Genomic DNA, 17,432 nt, shown 5'->3' on the forward strand with positions numbered 1-17,432 from the left:
ACAACCCTTGTAAGACAATCTTAGAACACATAGAACTGACAGAGTTTTGGTTCCTATTTTATACCTAGTTTTCTTTTCTTGATTGAAATTACGGAATTTTATGGAAAAAGGTTAAACAAATCCTGTGACTACTGTCTAAGACATTTGAAAACAAAGCCTACTTACATTTACTATTGTTTAAAGTTTCTTAAAATTCTCTGTGCCCTTTTATTTTTTAACACCAAAGTTAGCATTTTAGAGATGTTCTTTTTACATAGTGATTTGAACATTGTCATCAAATTGAGATTCCGAAGAATGGTATCTTCCAACTTTACTGCCATTGTAGTTGTTGGTTTTCCAGTTTTAATATGCAAATCAATTTTTATTTTATTTCTATAGTTACTTTTTTAAAAAAAGAGTTATTTATTTATTAGAGAGAGAAAGCATGAATGGTGGGCCCCAAGGAGGGGCAGAGAGAGGGGGAGAGAGAATCTCAAGCAGGCTCCCTGCTGAGCATAGAGCCCAACATAGGCCTCAATCCCCGGACCCTTAGATCATGACCTGAGCCAAAATCAAGAGTTGACTGCTTAACTGACTGAGCCACCTGTGCCCCTAAAGTTACTTTAATACATGTTTATTATGTTTTCGTTCATTCCTGAAATTTTAACATTTTATATCTTTGCATCATCCCAGCTGCCAAAATCACGACTAAGTGATGCTATGGAGCAGTGCTGTACCACAGACACTTGGGCGATGATTAGAAAAATCCTAGATTTGCATTGTGCAAATCTCAGTAGCCACCTGTGACTGTTGTACACCCCTAAAGGTCAGGAATGCAATTTGGGTGCTGCATTTTTTAACTTTATTTAAAGTTAACTTAAATGGAAATAGCCACATGTGACTATTGTAATAGATAATGCAGCTAAAAAAAACTCGAGAGCTAGCTTTGGGAATTTAGATTTTCTTTAACTTTTTTTTTTCTTTTCTTTCTTTTTTTTTTTTTTTTTTAAAGTAATCTCTGCACCGTACGTGGGGCTTTTTCTCACAACCCCGAGATCAAGAGTCACATGCTCCACCAACTGAGCCGGCCAGGCGCCCTGGGATTTTAGACTTTCACAGAAACAAAACAAGGCCATTGTACAAGAATCGCTGGTATGATCAAAGCCATTTGCTTCTGCAGAATAAGATATCAGCTTTATACTTAAAAAGAGGAAAATAGGGTGGTGTTATTCCTCAAAATTAGTGCGGCTGCAGGTGACTTTCACTTCTAGAACAACCCTTGAGTTCTGTTAGAGCAGCATCTGTTGAGAAAATATAGCTATTCTTATTTGGGGTGTTTGGTCTTGTTTTACATCAGGGGAAATTGGCAGAAAGAAAACTAAAACTAAGACCTCATTTTGAATTATGCATTGCATTTTTTTATGTGTTATCTTCCCAAAGCCTCCCCACAAGAGGGAAAGCTAAGACGCTGAATTGACATTATTCTCAGTTGTGAAGGGAAAGTATTTCTCAATTCTTATGGCTGAGGAGGGTCTGTGGAGAGGATGACTTAAAGATTGAGTGGGGAAAAGGCAGTTAACAGCGTTTGGCAAATGTTTGAACACAGGCTCCTACGATGAAGAGTCAAAGCTAACTATCCATTGGAACTAAGGCTACTGCTATGTGTGGTGACATTACAACTCAATCAGGAAAGTGAGAAGGGACAGTGGGTTTGATGTAGAAGATTTTTTTTTAAGATTTCATTTATTTATTTGAGAGAGTGTACAAGTGGGGTGAGGGGCAGAGGGAGAAGGAGAAGCAGGACCCTCCCGTTCCCTCCCCCCACTGCTCAGCAGGGAGCCCCACTTCTGGCTTGATCCCAGGACCCTATAGATGATGACTTGAAGTCAGACGCCCCAGAAGAATGAAGCTGAAGTCAGACGCCCCAGAAGAATTGTTTCAAATGTGTTGATTTTAAGGTGCAAAAGTTACAAACAGATGAAGTCAACTGCAGCTCGGAATGCCCCACAGCCAGACTGCAGGGCCAGGAAGAGCTAGCTCTGAGCTAGAGAAAAGGATTCAGGAGTCAGTTGCCTGGCTTGCTCATTTTCAGTTCACATGCCCTTTTTTCCCTGCTTTCCACCCCCTACCGCCCACCTCCCGGTACAGGGACTGTCAAAAAACCCAGTAAATTTGGTTTTATGGAAAGAAGATGTAAACCCTAGAAAAGAATGCTGACTTGAGAGAATGAATAGTAATGAAAGAAATGCCAGGCATGTCCAGGGAAAGTGGTCAGGGACTCCGTAGGATGGGTGCTCCAGGGTGAGAGAGGCAACCAAGAGTGGAGTTGCCCAGGAGACAGATCTGAATGGTGCGAGGAAGCAAGAAGGCTGGTGATTATGTAAGGAGCATCTCAGCTGGGATCTGAAGAGAGTGCTGACAGAAAAAGCACAACGTAGTGGTTGCCAAGGGCTGGGGGGTGAGGGAAATGTGGAGTTGTCGTTCAGTGGGTATAGGGTTTCAGTTGCGCAAGATAAGAAAGTCCTAGACATCTGTTGTACAACACTGTCCTTACAGTGAGCAATTCTGGACTGTACATTTGACTTGTCAACGTGGCAGATCTCATGGTGTGTTTTTTTACCATAGTTTTGTAAAAGGGAGAGAAAGGTTTTATTTTTCTGGAGACTGTTCTAAGAGCAGAAAGTGAGACAGGGATTCTTGGAACTGGCTGATTGTTTGTTTGTTTTTCCTGAATTACTCTTATCTGGATTCACTCTTAATTTGGTTGAGAGCATTTCTGCAATGACATTAAAATGCTTGGTTATAGGATTGAGTCGTTGTGATCATCAAATCAATCAAATCAATAAATGAAATCATTTATCATTTCAAAAAGCCATTAAAATGCCAAAGATGTGTTTTTGGTTTGTTTGTTTGTTTGTTTGTTTAATTTAAATGAAGACTCTAGAGCAGTGCTATTTGGTAGAACTTTCTGCGTCACTGCAGGGAAATGTCGGCACTGTCCTTTATGTTATGTTAGCCATGGACGTATGAGGTGGTTGAGCACATGAAATGTGACTAGCATGGTTGAGGATGTACTTTTAGCTTTAATTTTAATTAATTTAAATGTCATCACATGTGACTGATGGCCACTGTACAAGGCAACATAAGCCTAGAGACTTCAGAAAAGTTAATCAGGGTGTGAATGAGGTAGCAACTTGGTCCTGGGCATTTTGGATTTGAAATAAAAGCTGAGGAAAGAAAAAAATAAATACAATTTTAAAAAGAACAAAAATTTAAAAAGCTGAGGAAAGGTGTCACAGGGTATTACAGGAGACCAGAGCTTCAGCTTAGGGTTTGAAGATGAATCTTTGGGATATGGTGCCATCCTCTTTCTTTTGGGTTTGACCTTATCAACTTTCAAAACAGAGAGACAGAAAGTAGGTGGGCTGAGGGGTGTGGTACTTAGAAAAATGAGTTCACAGTAGAATTTATGAGCTGCCATGATCATTTTTTCAATTTTGTTTTTCACCTTCTTATAAATACACAAAGCAGCTAACTGAGACAGTACTAAAATCCTCACCAGAAAAGGTGCTCCTTTTATAGAAGCAGGAACTAGCTGATCATTTCAGTAGTGGTGCCATTTAAAAAACGTAACCGAAGAAGGATACATGATGGCAAAACTTACCAGTGATGTTAGTTTTCAAGGGCACCAGGGTGGTTCCGTTGGTTAAGCATCTGGTTCTTGGTTTCCGCTCAGGTCATGATCTCAGGGTCATGAGATCGAGCCCCACCCCAGGATCCATGCTCACTGCAGATTTTGCTTGTCCCTCTCTCTCTGCCCCTCCCCATGCTCGCACGCTCTCTCTCTCTCAAATAAATAAAAATCTTTTTTTAAAAAAATGACGTTAGTTTTCCCTTCCCTTCAGTGTTTAAGCAGCTCTCTTAGGTCAGCCCACATCATCTCTCCCCGGGGCTATTGCAGTAACTGCCCAAATGGGGAGTTTCTGTTAGTTGGTTTCTGTTAGTTTGTGTTAGTCCCAGGTTCAGGGGCTGCATCACCCCAGACTGTATTATTTAAAAAAAAACAACTATTATTTAAAATATTGTATTATTATTAATTATATTACACATCTCAATGTAAGAAATTTTACCTCAGATATCATGAAAAGTTTCAATCACATTTTTGGATGCCGTTTTTCACTTTTGAAGTGAATGAGTTAAGTGGGCGTTTTCTCAGCTGATGAACCATAACCATTTTATTACCATACAATTGGTAAAAGATTTTTGTTAGCAACTTTGCAGTTTGCAACAAGAACTTTAAGGCTATTTGACCTAAAGCTCAGGAAATCCACATTGGGGATTCTTCTCAACAACCTATCCTGAATACCACAGTCTGCCCTCAAATCTCTTTATACAAAGATCCTCATCATAGCATTATTTATAATAGTGAAAACTGGACATAACTTCAATGTTCAATCAAAGGGGGATGACTGAGCAAGTGGTAATTGTTAAAATGATCTCTTCCTTCATCACCGTGGATATGCATCTGCTCTGGGCTCTGTCATATGCCACGTGGTTGGCTGTAGGCATTTCTGTCAGGTTATCCTTATTTGTGTCTGGCGCGTTGTAGATTCTCAATGTTTGCTGACTAAATGAGCCAAATGAATGTTTACACAAATGAAATTGAGTCTCTGTTGCTTCTTATCAATTGGTCAAATGAAGAGATGTTATGTTCTTTGAAGTGCAGCAGTGGGAAGTTCCATTTGTAATGAAGACTTATTTCAGATTCAAACATCTTCTGTTCCAGAAAATATTACAGTAAACAGAATAACAATTTCAAGCATGTAATGGTAAATTCAGTTGATAAATGTCTCAAAGCTGATTTTTACAAACAAATCATATTAGTAATAAATCATTCTTTGTCTCCCGAAGTCCCTTCATACACTTTGGGTTTTTCTCTCCCTGTCTTTTCTCTGAATTTTATGTATTTTTTTATAAATATAAACAAAAAAGCCCACTTACCTTTCCATTGGCATTTTTTCTCCTCAAACCTGTGGTAGGTCCTCACAATTAGTTTCTCTTAACTGCTCTATTCATTTGAAATGATTCATCATCAAGGAAATTGCTTTTCACATAGGACCGCATTAGGCTGTATTACAGAGAGAGTATTTGAAATGTTTCCTATAACTCACAGCAGCTAGCAGAAAGAAGAAATCTGTTATTTTCTTTTAAATTATTTTTCTGGGTAAACCTAGATTTGGGTTGTTGTAGACAGGAAATGCCGATATTAGAATTTCTAAATCACTCCTTTTTACATGGAGTCATAGTATTTTTGACCAGTAGGTTAAGGTATATTTGTCATCACTTTATAAATACAACCTAAATGCCTGGTCCTTTCTGAAACCTGAGCCGGTTTAGGTTATCATTACTCAATATATTTATTCCGATAGAATTCTGAAAATTGATGGAGGTTGTGTGCCATGCTCATGGGGGCAGGGACCCTCCCTCTTTTGCTTGCTCTCTATCCTCTGAGTCTGTCACAGTACCTGATCAGATTCTCAAAAAAATCACTGAACACTTGGCTGTCTCCTTTTGTCCATTGGTTTTGTAACTGCTGTTCATTGAAGTAAGGGTTTGGGGGTTGCCTGGGTGGCTCAGTCTTTAAGCGGCTGCCTTTGGCTTAGGTCATGATCCCAGGGTCCTGGGAACTAAAAGCCCCACATGAGGCTCCCTGCTCAGCGGGAAGCCTGCTTCTCCCTCTCCTACTCCCCCAGCTTGTGTTCCCTCTCTGGCTGTGTCTCTGTCAAATAAATAAATAAAAATCTTTGAAAAATAAAAGCAGTGGATTAGAATAACTATTTTGTGTTTGGTAGGCTCTTTGATTTTAAGGAACAAAAAAGACTCCAGTTACCTTATGGAGAGAGAAAGAGGGGAGGATGGAAGGGAGGAAAAGACACGGGAGAGCCCATGATTAGACTTGACTTTGTTGGTGACCCTATAGGAACGCTAGTGCTTTTCCCCTTAGCAGCAGACACGTGTTAATGCATCTTTATTGTGTTCTCTTCCTCTGTTTCTGAGTGCTATGTTGTTGCTCTTCTTGTTGTCAGGGTCCATTACTTGCATATACCTCCAGTAACTCTAGAATCTTAACCCGTCCAACAAATTGCCCTCAGTTGTGTTTGGGCAGAACTTCTACATCAAAGCACCCATAGGCGGCAGATCTCTTTTTATGCTGATTCGTCTGATCTGCTCTGGACAAGAGACAAGGTCACATGAAATAGATATTGCCAACATTGGATAAGGAACAATTTACAGTCATTTCCTCGGTGTGGAAGTTGCCTGAGGAGGGCTTGGTGGCACCTGAAGCTTAATGCACTCTTTTCCAGGAGACTGTTCTCATGTTCTTCAATTTCCCACACAGTCTTTATAATCTTTGCAAACGATGGCCGAGTCTCTATTTTGTTTTTATTGACATTTAATTGGTATACATTATACTAGTTTCGGGTGTACCACATAATGATTCGACACTTGTGTACACTCCAAAATGATCACCCCTTTAAGCCGAGTTATCATCTGTCACCCCACACAGTGACACATTTTTTGGTCTTGTGATGAGAACCTTTAAGATTTGTTTTCATAGTAACTTTCAGATTTGCTATGTAATATTATTGACTGTAGTCACCACGCTGTATATCACATCCCTGTGACTTGCTGATTTTATAACTGGAAGTTAGTACCTCTTTACCCCCTTCACCAGTCTGCCCGCCTCTCCACCCTTCTCCCCTCTGGCAACCACCAACCTATTTTCCCTATCTGGAGGTTTGGTTTGGTTTTGTGTGTTCATTTGTTTCATCATTTGGATTCCGTATGTAAGTGAAATCACTCCATATTTATCTTTCTCTAACTTACGTCACTTAGGCTAATACCCTCAAGGTCTGTCTGTGTTGTCGCAAATGGAAGGATTTCTTTGTCTTTCATGTCTGAGGAGTAATCGTTGTGTATGTACAGTATACCACATCTTCTTTCTCCATTCATCCATACCTTGATTATTGTAAATAATGCTGCAATAAACATAGAGGTGTATATATTTTTTTCTAATTAGTGTTTTCATTTTCTTCAAATAAACACCCAGAAGTAGAATGGTTGGATCATAGGGTAGTTCTGTTTTTAATTTTTTGAGGACCCTGCATCCTGTCTTCCACAGTGGCTGCCCCAGTTTGTATTCCCTCCAGCAGGGCACTGGGGTTCCTTTTTCTCCACATCATCATCAACACTTGTTGTTTCTCGCATTTTTGAGTTTAGCCATTCTGATAGGTGTGAGGTGATATCTCATTGTTGTTTTGATTTGCATTTCCCTGATGATGAGTGGTGTTGAGCATCTTATCATGTATCCACTGGTCATCTGAATGTCTTCTCTGGAAAAATGTCTATCCAGGTCCTCTGCCCATTTTTTAAATTGAACTTTTGTTTTTGCTTTTGAATTATATGTCTGTTATGTATTTTGGATATTAACCTTTTATCAGGTACATGATTTACAAATATCTTTTCCCATTCAGTAGGTTGCCTTATTATTTCGTTGATGGTTTCCTTCTCTGTGCAGAAGCTTTTTAGTCTGATGTAGTCCCACCTGTTTATTCTTGCTTTTGTTGCCTTTGACTTTGGAGTCGGATCCAAAAAAAATACCACTGAGAGCCATGTCAAGGAGCTTACCGCCAATGTTTTCTTTTAGGAGTTACATGGTTTTTGGTCTTACATCCAAGTCTTTAATCCATTTTGAGCCTGTTTTTGTGTATGGTGTAAGCATAGTCCCTGTTTTTATGTTACAGTTTTAGAGGGCTTCTTTTTTAGAACTTGAGAATATTACTTACGGTATAGAAAATTAAGTAGCCATGACTCCTCTCTCTCTCCTCCTGGCTAAGAAGGACTTCAGAGGCCTGAGAGCCTGTCTCTGACTATTCCAGCTTTCCAACATGCCTGCAGAGAAGGAAGTGATTACCTGATTGGAATGTTTGCAGCTTTATAGATATCACACTTAAATGGGGTTATCCATATATTTTTTAATTTAAAAAATTAACAAAAAAATAAAAACTTCAAATAAATCAAAACTTAGAATACCACTGGCAATCTCCCAGTTAGTCCTCAATAGAACAGCAAGTGGGCCAATATGGATTGCTAAGTTCTCCATTTCTTACCTTAAGTTAACCCCTACTTCTCCAAGTTTTACATTTTTCTTACTTAAAGCTTCAAACTTTATATTAGATACGTCTATTCCTATTTTATTGTGGAAAAAGAACCCCACAGGTCAGGTCATTGCTTTGGGGAATTGCATGGAATCCTCTGATTTCAACCCTTCCTGGAGCTTCCAGATGGAGGTCTAACAGTGCAGTAGTATACTGTTAGATATTATTTTATTATGGAGATCGACAGTTTCAGTCACGCCAACTGTGGGCTAAAAATCTCTGGGGCTGTAGAACATGACTGAGGGAAATGAAATTTTGGACTGAGGTAGGCACTTGCCCCATTATCCCTTTTTTTTTTTTCCTTGTTTTTATTTTAATTCCAATTAGTTAATATACAGTGTTTAAATTAATTTCAGGTGTACAATATGGTGATTCACCAATTCTGTCCATCAGCTGGTGCTCATCCAAGTGCTCTCCTTCATCCCATCCCCTACCTCACCCATCCCCCCACCCGCCTCTCCCTGGTGACCATCAGTTTGCTCCCTACAGCTGAGGGTCTGGTTCTTGATTCATCTCTCTCTCTCTCATTTTTTTCCCTTTGCATGTTTGTTTTGTTTCTTAAATTTCACATATGAGTGAAATCATATGGTGTTTGTCTTCCTCTGAGTGACTTATTTAGTTTAGCGTTATACTCTCTGACTCCATCCATGTTGTTGCAAATGGCCAGATTTCATTCTTTTTGTGGCGGAATAATATCCTGTTGTATATATATACTATACCCTCTTTATCCATTTATGAATCAGTGGATACTTGGGTGGCTTCCATATGTTGGCTATTGTAAATAATGCTGCTATAAACATAGGGAAGCATGTATCCTTTTGCATTAGTGTTCTTGTGTTCTTTGGGTAAATAGCTAATCATGTGATTGCTGGATCATAAGTTCGGTTTTTAACTTTTTGAGGAACTTGCCCCATTATCTTATTCACACATTAGCCCTGTGGATTTTCTGTGATCTGAGACCTGTCCCTTATTTTGATTTTATGTTCTATTTATTCAGTTTGTTTCAGTACCTCAGCAATTTATTTGCACCAATTTAACTTTAATTAGAATGTCATCATTAACACATAAAACTTTTCTTTTGAAAACAGGATAAAAGAATCAGAGTATCTCAGCCCTTGACAAGAGGACCAAGTGCCTTTATTCCAGAGAAGGAAGTAAGTTTATCTGTCCTAAAATACATTAAGTGTGATGCAAAAAAAATAACTGGATTATATCAAAGAATATCTCCATTTTTAATATGGAAGTAAACCTGTGTTTTGCTTTTTGTTCCTTATTTCTGTTTTAGAGAACCACAGAGATACTTTCTTTTGAACTTCACTTAAAAGTTTATGTGTTTAGTAATCTGCCATCTTATTTTAGAGTTAGTTTAGAGTTAGAGTTCTGCAAGGTTAGAAAAAAGTGAATTTTACCATATTTGATTTCAAATATAACTTTTCTGAACAAAGCTACTAATAGTAATAAAGTTTCTTTTAAATAAAGTTTAATATTAACCCAAAGGTTTTAGGTTTTCTAAATGTCCACTGTTTCATGGTGATTATAGGTTTCATAAATGTTAAGAAAATATATTGAGTTGAAAAAAATGAGTTTCCCAACTAAACCTATTAAGCAGAATATCATTAGTCGTTACTAATTTAATGACATTAGTCATTACATTGTACGTAATGTAATGATATTACATCATTAGTCCTTACTCTTTTGTTTGTTTATTTGGGTTCTAAGAAGTGTCTTGGAGAGAATGTCAATTCAGTCTATACAGTATGTACCTTTAGTTGGGGGAGCAGGAGGCAAGATGGTAATTTCAAGAAGGAGAGGTCGTAAAATGACAATCAAGAGAAATTTGTGCCTTTTTGTGAGTATACATCCTTATGAAAGATCACAGCAAAGTGCCCGACATCCTAGATTCCTAGATGCCTCTTAGATAGATACATGAGCTAAGAAAAGTTTAAGAACCACTAAACTGGGGAGTTTTTCTCTGCTAGAAGGAGTTATTGCCTTATTGAATATGATTGTATATCCTGATTCACTACTTCAAAGACGTTTATCTTAAAGCACCAGCATTATTCCTATATTGTTCTGAAAGCAGTCAACAAAGATACACAGAGCACCTGTTATGTGCCAGGCATTGTCTTAAAAGAAGGGATGAATAAAATTTGAAAAATACTTGCCAGGCCCTTGCCAGAGTCAGTAGTCCTACATCTTCATTTTGCTTTTTGAGTGACCTTACCATCTGAATGGAAAGGTTAAAGGAAGGTTAACAATCATGTTAACATGGGAAACATGTTAACAAGTTAGCATTAGGAACTCCATCTCTAGCTGATGTAGATGGGACCAGTCGTTACAGAAAGGGCTGTGTTTGTGCCCATCCAGCACAGGGATCTTGGTGGAGTGATTACCTCATTTACGTAAAGACTTCCTGAAACAGTCTTTTTCACACTATATATTGAAGGTAAGGTGGTTTGCAGAAGCAACCGATGTTCTCAGGACCTCTTGCATTTGTTTATGCCTTTGGCATTGCTTAAACAAAAGAAACTCTGCTGGAGAAGACAAAACAAAATTAACAAATATTCTATGTTTAATTACATGTGGTTAATCCAGAGCTTATTGTTTTTAACATCACTTGGTCCCTATAGTTGACAAAATGGGGGGAAATGAGCAAATGAAAGTATACTTGGCTTTATAACTAGCTGGACTGAAATTGCTTTTTTACGCCATTGTAATTAACATTTCCTCACAGTTCACACTTTCCAAACATTCTATTTCCTTTGGGATTACGTCTTCCTTGGTCAATAGTGCCTTTGTATAATTTGTACTTATTTTTCAGAAGAGACTGTGAAGCCAGCCTTAAAGAGTAAACAGAGTTTCTAATAACAGTATGGATCTCTGGGAAGACCAGTAGTCTGGACTTTAGAAAATCTGGATTCTAGACCAGGCTCTGCGGTTAACTAGGTGCATGAGCTCGAATTTAATTTTGAATTTGAAATAAGAAATGTATTCTTAAGTCTAGAATTCTAATTCTAAAATATCAATAAATAATGAACCAGTTCTAGAAATATTCATCTCATGTCCATTAATTCCCACAGAGCCGGGTCCTTCTACAAGGTGCTAATAAGCTTTTAACACCTTCAGACCCAATTCTTGGTGTGATGCCCAAGCTGTCACTGTGTATAAAGCTACATATAATAATCTATTTTTGAGAAGGCTCTTTTGAGTCCCTGGGATAGAGGATGTCCATTTTAATAACCAACCTTGCTTTTAACAATTAATACAATAGGCTGAAAATAGGAATCACAGTATTCTAGTGTCCTTATTAATTTTTCAATTAACACTTTCCTACAAATTATCATGTTTTCCTTTGTCCCTAAAAAGATTTCAGAAAGCTTTTTATTTTATGTTGAACAAAAACAAGGGCAAGATCAGACTGAAACTCTTGTCTTAAGACAATGTGATTAAATATCTTCGTAGGCCGTTGGGATAAAATTGTAACTGTGGGAATCGAATACCACCGCTTCCCGCTCCACCAGTTGGCGTGATAACGGCCAGGCAAGTGGGCCCTGGAAAGTGTGCCTTCCGCGCCTGGCAGAGCAGATGGAAGCTGCTTTTCTCCAAGTTCAGAGCTGTGTGTTTGATGATTTGACATTTGTTGTTTAATAAATTGCAGTCCCAGAGCCAAAAACGAGTGGTGCTTTTTCCTTTCTTTTTTTTTTTTTTTTAATTTATTTCCGGCGCCGGTATGAGCAACTGTGTAATTTTGGGGCCTGTTCCTACCCAGAGAACATTCGCTTGCTTCCAGAGTGGCACCATGTGTGTAAACAAAAGATCCATTGCTTCTCAGTACTCATTGTGTGCTTCTCCATCACCAGGTTGTCCAAGCGAACACGGTGGATGAGCGCACGAACTTTCTTGTGGAAGAGTACTCGACTTCCGGCCGCCTGGACAACATCACGCAGGTCATGAGTTTGCACACTCAGTACCTGGAGTCTTTCCTGCGGAGCCAGTTCTACATGCTGCGCATGGATGGCCCCCTTCCTCTACCACACAGGCACTACATCGCGATAATGGTGCGCCCGCTTCCCGGCTGCCTGCGCTCCCTCCACACCGCCCTTGCTTGTCCCTTCTCCCCGCTCCTAGTGTGTGTGTGTTTGTGTGTGTAGAGCTCAGTACCCTTTTCTAGAAATAAGACTTGAAGAAGCCTGTGGTCTTTAAGATACCGTGTGTCTGGGATGCATTTGGAATGCTTTACATGCCTTAAAGTTTCAGTTTCTCCTTGAATTTTCAGTTTATTCACCTACAGCTATGATGCTAGTAGGGTCCAAGGGACTATCCCTAAGATCCCACAGGTCGTGTTTTGCCTCTTGATGCATTGTTTTTTATTATTAATATAAAACAGGTTGGTTGTGACATCTGATTTACTCATTTTCTATTTGAAAAATGTTACTGATTTGGCCAGAGGAGAGGAGAGTATCCATTAGCACCAATGGGGGAAAAATTCTTAAATGAGTCATAACCCCACTAAATATAGTACTTGGTACAAACTAGTGAACTAGTTATTGTTTTAGTGGGGGTGGAGAGAATTATAAATCGGGATGAGAAAGGTAGAAAGGAACAGTGTCACAGGTGGATTATTCCTGGAGAAGACAGAGGACCTGGTCCCAGTGCCCTGTGTTGGGGTGGTTTAGGAGAACAGCTGGCTGGCAGAGGTAGCTGGTAGTCAGCAGGTTCATTTTTCCCAACTTTGATTTGATTATCTTGTTTATGCTTTCATAAAGTTTTAAACAAGAAAAGGGCGGCGTTCTGTGTTTCTTCACGGATGAACATGACTGAGACTGTAATTCCAGCTTACAGATTTGACCACAGCAAGTTCCCAGGCAGACTTAGAATGATCATAAACTAAGAGATAAGCAAGATATGGAAAATAGAATGAAGAGACGATACTGTGTTCCTGAGAAGCAGGCCTAGGGAAAGGAGCGGTGAAAAGTCTGCTTTGCAAGGATTTCCCAGACTCCCAGTGTCAAGACTGGTTGGACTGCACGGGCAGGAAGGTGTCAGCGAACTTGTCTTATCTCAGTGGGTGAAGTGCCCAGATAAGACTGAAATCGCAGTTATCTTCAAGGGGGTAAGAGGAGCACCCAAATTAGTGTGTGTTCTGAATGGGTAGAATACAAGTTAGTGAGGTTTTATTGAGTTTTAAATAGAACGTGGTTTATGTCGTTTACCATCATGAAATGGATGTGTATGTTCTTGATATAACCAGGAAGTGCATTTGAGGTTAATCCACACCCACCTCTGGCTGAGGAGGTAATTACCTACATGGGACAGTTATTTTCTTGTACAAATGTCGACTACATGTCCTGGTTCAAGAATCTATGGTGTATTGTGATAGAAGTTGGAGGAGGAGGAGGAATCTGTAAGAAAAGAATTATTGGTCATTAAAATTATTAAACTTCAAATCAATTATCATTATTATTATTGGTTTAGAACTAGTAGAATGCGACATGTACCACGATTGCTATATCAACAGAGTCTTCTTGTGTTTTAGGCTGCAGCTAGACATCAGTGTTCCTACCTAATAAACATGCACGTGGATGAATTTTTAAAGACAGGAGGTATTGCTGAGTGGTTGAATGGTTTGGAATATGTGCCGCAAAGACTGAAAAATCTTAATGAAATTAACAAGCTGCTCGCACACCGACCCTGGCTGATCACAAAAGAGCACATTCAGGTACTGAGTGCTGTTTGGAAATGAAAAAGAGATTTGCTCATGATTCTGACTGAGAGTTCATTTTTCTTTTCTTTCTTTTCCTTTTTCCTTTCTTTCTTTTTTTTTTTTTTTGTTAAGACTTAATTTTAAAATACTTGCATATTAGAAACTTACAACATAGGCTCTCAGTATATAGAAAAGATAAATGTAGAAAGTCTGTGGGTTAAATTTAAGTACCAATGGATATTCCTCTTAAGGTAATCAATAATGAGCTACCCAGGTGCCTTAGTGAGTGGCCATGAGGAAAGTTGATTTCTGTTTTCAAGCAGGAGGTAAACAAAATAAACCACACAATGGACTCCCTGGGTTCTCACACCCTGACCTTGAGTAAATTAACTTCTGTGGACCTCAGTAGCTCCCCCCTTGATAACATGAGGGGCCTAGATTAAATGAGTTCCAGGCTCTTTTCTAGTTATAACATTTCATAATTTTAAGATCTGCAAATTACAGTTTTGCAAATAAAAAGCAATGTGCCAACTGGTGTGAACACTTCAATGCCTTTAGAAGCTAGCACTTAGATGAGAAACAGAGTTGCAACTGACTAGAATACTTGCAGATGGAAAGGGGCTTCCATCAAAGGCACACAGGCTGAGGCCTTGGCACTGTGCTTGGCACTGGGTCACTATTCAATACGTAGGTATTTAAATTCCCTGCTTCTAATGAGGAGACATGTGTTTGGTTTTGTTGATCCTCTCGGTTAGACTACATTTTTGTTAGTTATTTGCCCAGTTAAACCAAACTGAGCTTTTGTCAGTCTCTCCACTCTTAGAAATTGAGTTACCTGTCTGGGAATATATGAAACATAACATTTCCCTCAGCTTTATGTTCTGACTTGATAAGATGTTACTTAGATGGAAGAATTGATCCTTATTTTTATGTCCTATGTTCATTACTTTGTGCCATGTTCTTTGGTGGGTCCAAAAAGGTAGGCCCTGCCCTTCAGCATGCTTGGAGTCTAGAGGAAGAGGGAGAGATAATGACAATAAACACAGCACAGTGATATATGAAGGTATGAACAGAAAGAGTGGGATCAGGAAGTTGCATGAAAGAGGTAACATTTGAGATAGGTCTTGAAGAGTACGTGGGAATTTTCAAGGAGAGGTGTGTCAGGGGGTAGGGGGGGGACTTCTGAAACATTGTGTGTTGGAAAAGTAACTAATGGCTTCAGGTTACAGTAGGGAAGGTTATGTGAGGTGTGGGGGTAGGAGATGGGAAGAATGGGGAGCATGTCCTTATGACACAATGAGTACTGTATTAAAGAATTTATGTTTTATTCTCAGAAACCTATGTTCTTCAGAATTATATTACCTTACTTCAGGGGACGCAGAAGGCAATCCTTCAAAATGTTGGAAAATTATTTGTGTGTGTGCACCCACGTGTATTCTTACCTTAATAAATTTCTCTGTATATTTTACAATATTAGTATTACAGTGCATGTGTATGACTCATCTATATAAAATGTTGTATTTTATAAGTGTTTATTTATAAATAAACGTACATACTATCAGAGGTTGGAGCCCCCAACTGTTACTGTCAGAAGTATACGTGATCAAGGGGCAGTGGGTGGCTCAGTCAGTTAAGTGTCCAACTCTCGATTTGGTCTCAGGTCATGACCTCAGGGTCCTGGGATCACGCCCCATGTAGGACTCTACACTCAGCACAGAGTCTGCTTGGGATTCTCTCTCTCCCTCTCCCTTTGCCCCTCACCCTGCTTGTGCTCTCTCTCTCTCTAAAATAAAATAAAATCTTAAAAAAAAAGTAGTAGTATATGTGATCAAAAAATTTCGGAGATGAGTATGATGAAGAATTAGGAGTCATCATAGGTTTTTGAGCTGAGTTGTAATATGAACGTGTGTGGTGATGCAGGAGGTAAATCACAAATGGTATGGTCTAGAAATGGGAGTCAATCATAAAGCAATTGCAGTAGTCCACGTGAGAGATGATTTTTTTTTTAAAGCCAAAGGAGAGATCAGACTGTATGTAAGCATTTTGCATGAAAAGAGACAGGACATGGTAACTAGCAGAATGTGAAGATGGAGGAGAGGGGAAGGACAGGAGAATAAGTAAGGTTTCTACCTTCCTGACTGGGAGAAGGCATGAGCAGGACATCACACTCTGGGCTGAAAGCAGAATACTGTTAACTCTGGAGAGCGACGTCCAGTGACTGAAGGAAATACAGGGCTGTAACTCAAGATAAAGGATAGATTAGAAATAGGATCAGATAGCTATTGGCAGTAGGCAAAGGTCAAGTTGAAGGAATGAATGATCCATCTGGGGTCAAACAGAGCAAGCCAACATTTGGAGACAAGCAGAAAAAGTGGACTGAGAGGAAGACAGGGAAATGTGCATCTCAGGGGAGAAAGGGTGCAAAAAAAATTTAGTGGAACTGCTGAAGTCAAAGGGAGATTAATTTCAAGAAAGGAGGAAGTAAGGAAAGCATAAATCCAACAGAGAGTCAATAGGATAACTACTAAAAAGAAATACTTAGATTTGGCCATTGGGAGTCATACCTGACCTTTGCAAAAGTTGTTTTCAGGAGGCTGCTTAAAAAAGAGAACAAATTATAATGAATTAAAGAAACAGAAATGAATATGAGATGAGAAATTCGAGGTGATGAGTTCTGGCTGTCTATCCTTTCGGGTTTCATACTCTTCGAAAGACTGACAAAGGCATTGTAAATTCTACCTGTTTTTTGGAAAAGGCTCTTTGGCAGTATTATGAAAAGTCCTTAAAATATGATTGCCCTCCAAATCCCATTAGGAATTAAAGATGCTATTTATAGCATAGATATAGCAAGGAATGAAGGTGCTATTTATAATAGCAAATACACAGAAAAAAAAACTAGAAGCAATTTGAATATCAAACAGTAAAAAAATGGAGAAATAGCTCTCTACATCCTTTTCTATGCAGTATAAAGGCCATGCTCAGTCTAAGACTTTGTAGCCTTATGAGAAAAGAACATGTCAAAATGTCAGGTTTGGAGAGCAGAGAAAATTAGAAGTGTTACTCTGATTATATAATTATGCTTATAAAAATAAAATATGGGAAAGTTATCTTAGGGTGGTAGAATCTGATTAATTTTTCCTTTTCCTTTAACTGAGCTTTTGGTAATATATTAAATTGCCTGTGTGTTGCAGGGGAGGGCGGTTAATGGAGAGTAAAGCCAAAGAGGTTTCTGGTGGGGGCTTGGCTGTGAAGTGAGCAGAATTTAAAGTGTAGAAATGTAGGGAGCAGCAGAACACGCATGCACGTGTTACCAAGCCAGACAGAGAGGACGCCGATGGGAAAGACTCTCTGATGTGCTGACAAATGGGATTGGCTCTTGGAGAAAGTGGGGATGGAGACATCATTGTTTTCAATGCCTTCACTTGTGATTCCATCCTTCAGTGGGAGGATCAAGTGAAATAGCATATGAAAAAGTGCTTTGAAACTTTTAAAGTTCTTATTCAAAGGTGAGGTAGTAATTCTACTGTTCC

At 39.0% G+C, this 17,432-nt stretch overlaps 1 protein-coding gene across 2 annotated transcripts in view; it reads left to right on the plus strand.

The window, feature by feature from the left end:
• Window positions 1-17,432, plus strand: part of SESN3 (sestrin 3) — a 73,760-nt gene that overhangs the window by 34,694 nt on the left and 21,634 nt on the right. Inside the window, exons 2-4 of one of the 2 annotated variants that reach the window (XM_044258272.1) lie at window positions 9,287-9,352; window positions 12,059-12,256; window positions 13,735-13,917. In XM_044258272.1, coding sequence (XP_044114207.1) covers window positions 9,287-9,352; window positions 12,059-12,256; window positions 13,735-13,917 — 447 coding nt within the window. Of the gene's footprint in view, window positions 1-7,941; window positions 7,947-9,286; window positions 9,353-12,058; window positions 12,257-13,734; window positions 13,918-17,432 lie in introns of those variants that run through there. The other variant, XM_044258274.1, reaches the window with a different exon arrangement.

This window comes from Neovison vison, chromosome 7 (assembly GCF_020171115.1).
Source record: "Neovison vison isolate M4711 chromosome 7, ASM_NN_V1, whole genome shotgun sequence".
NCBI lineage: Eukaryota > Metazoa > Chordata > Mammalia > Carnivora > Mustelidae > Neogale > Neogale vison.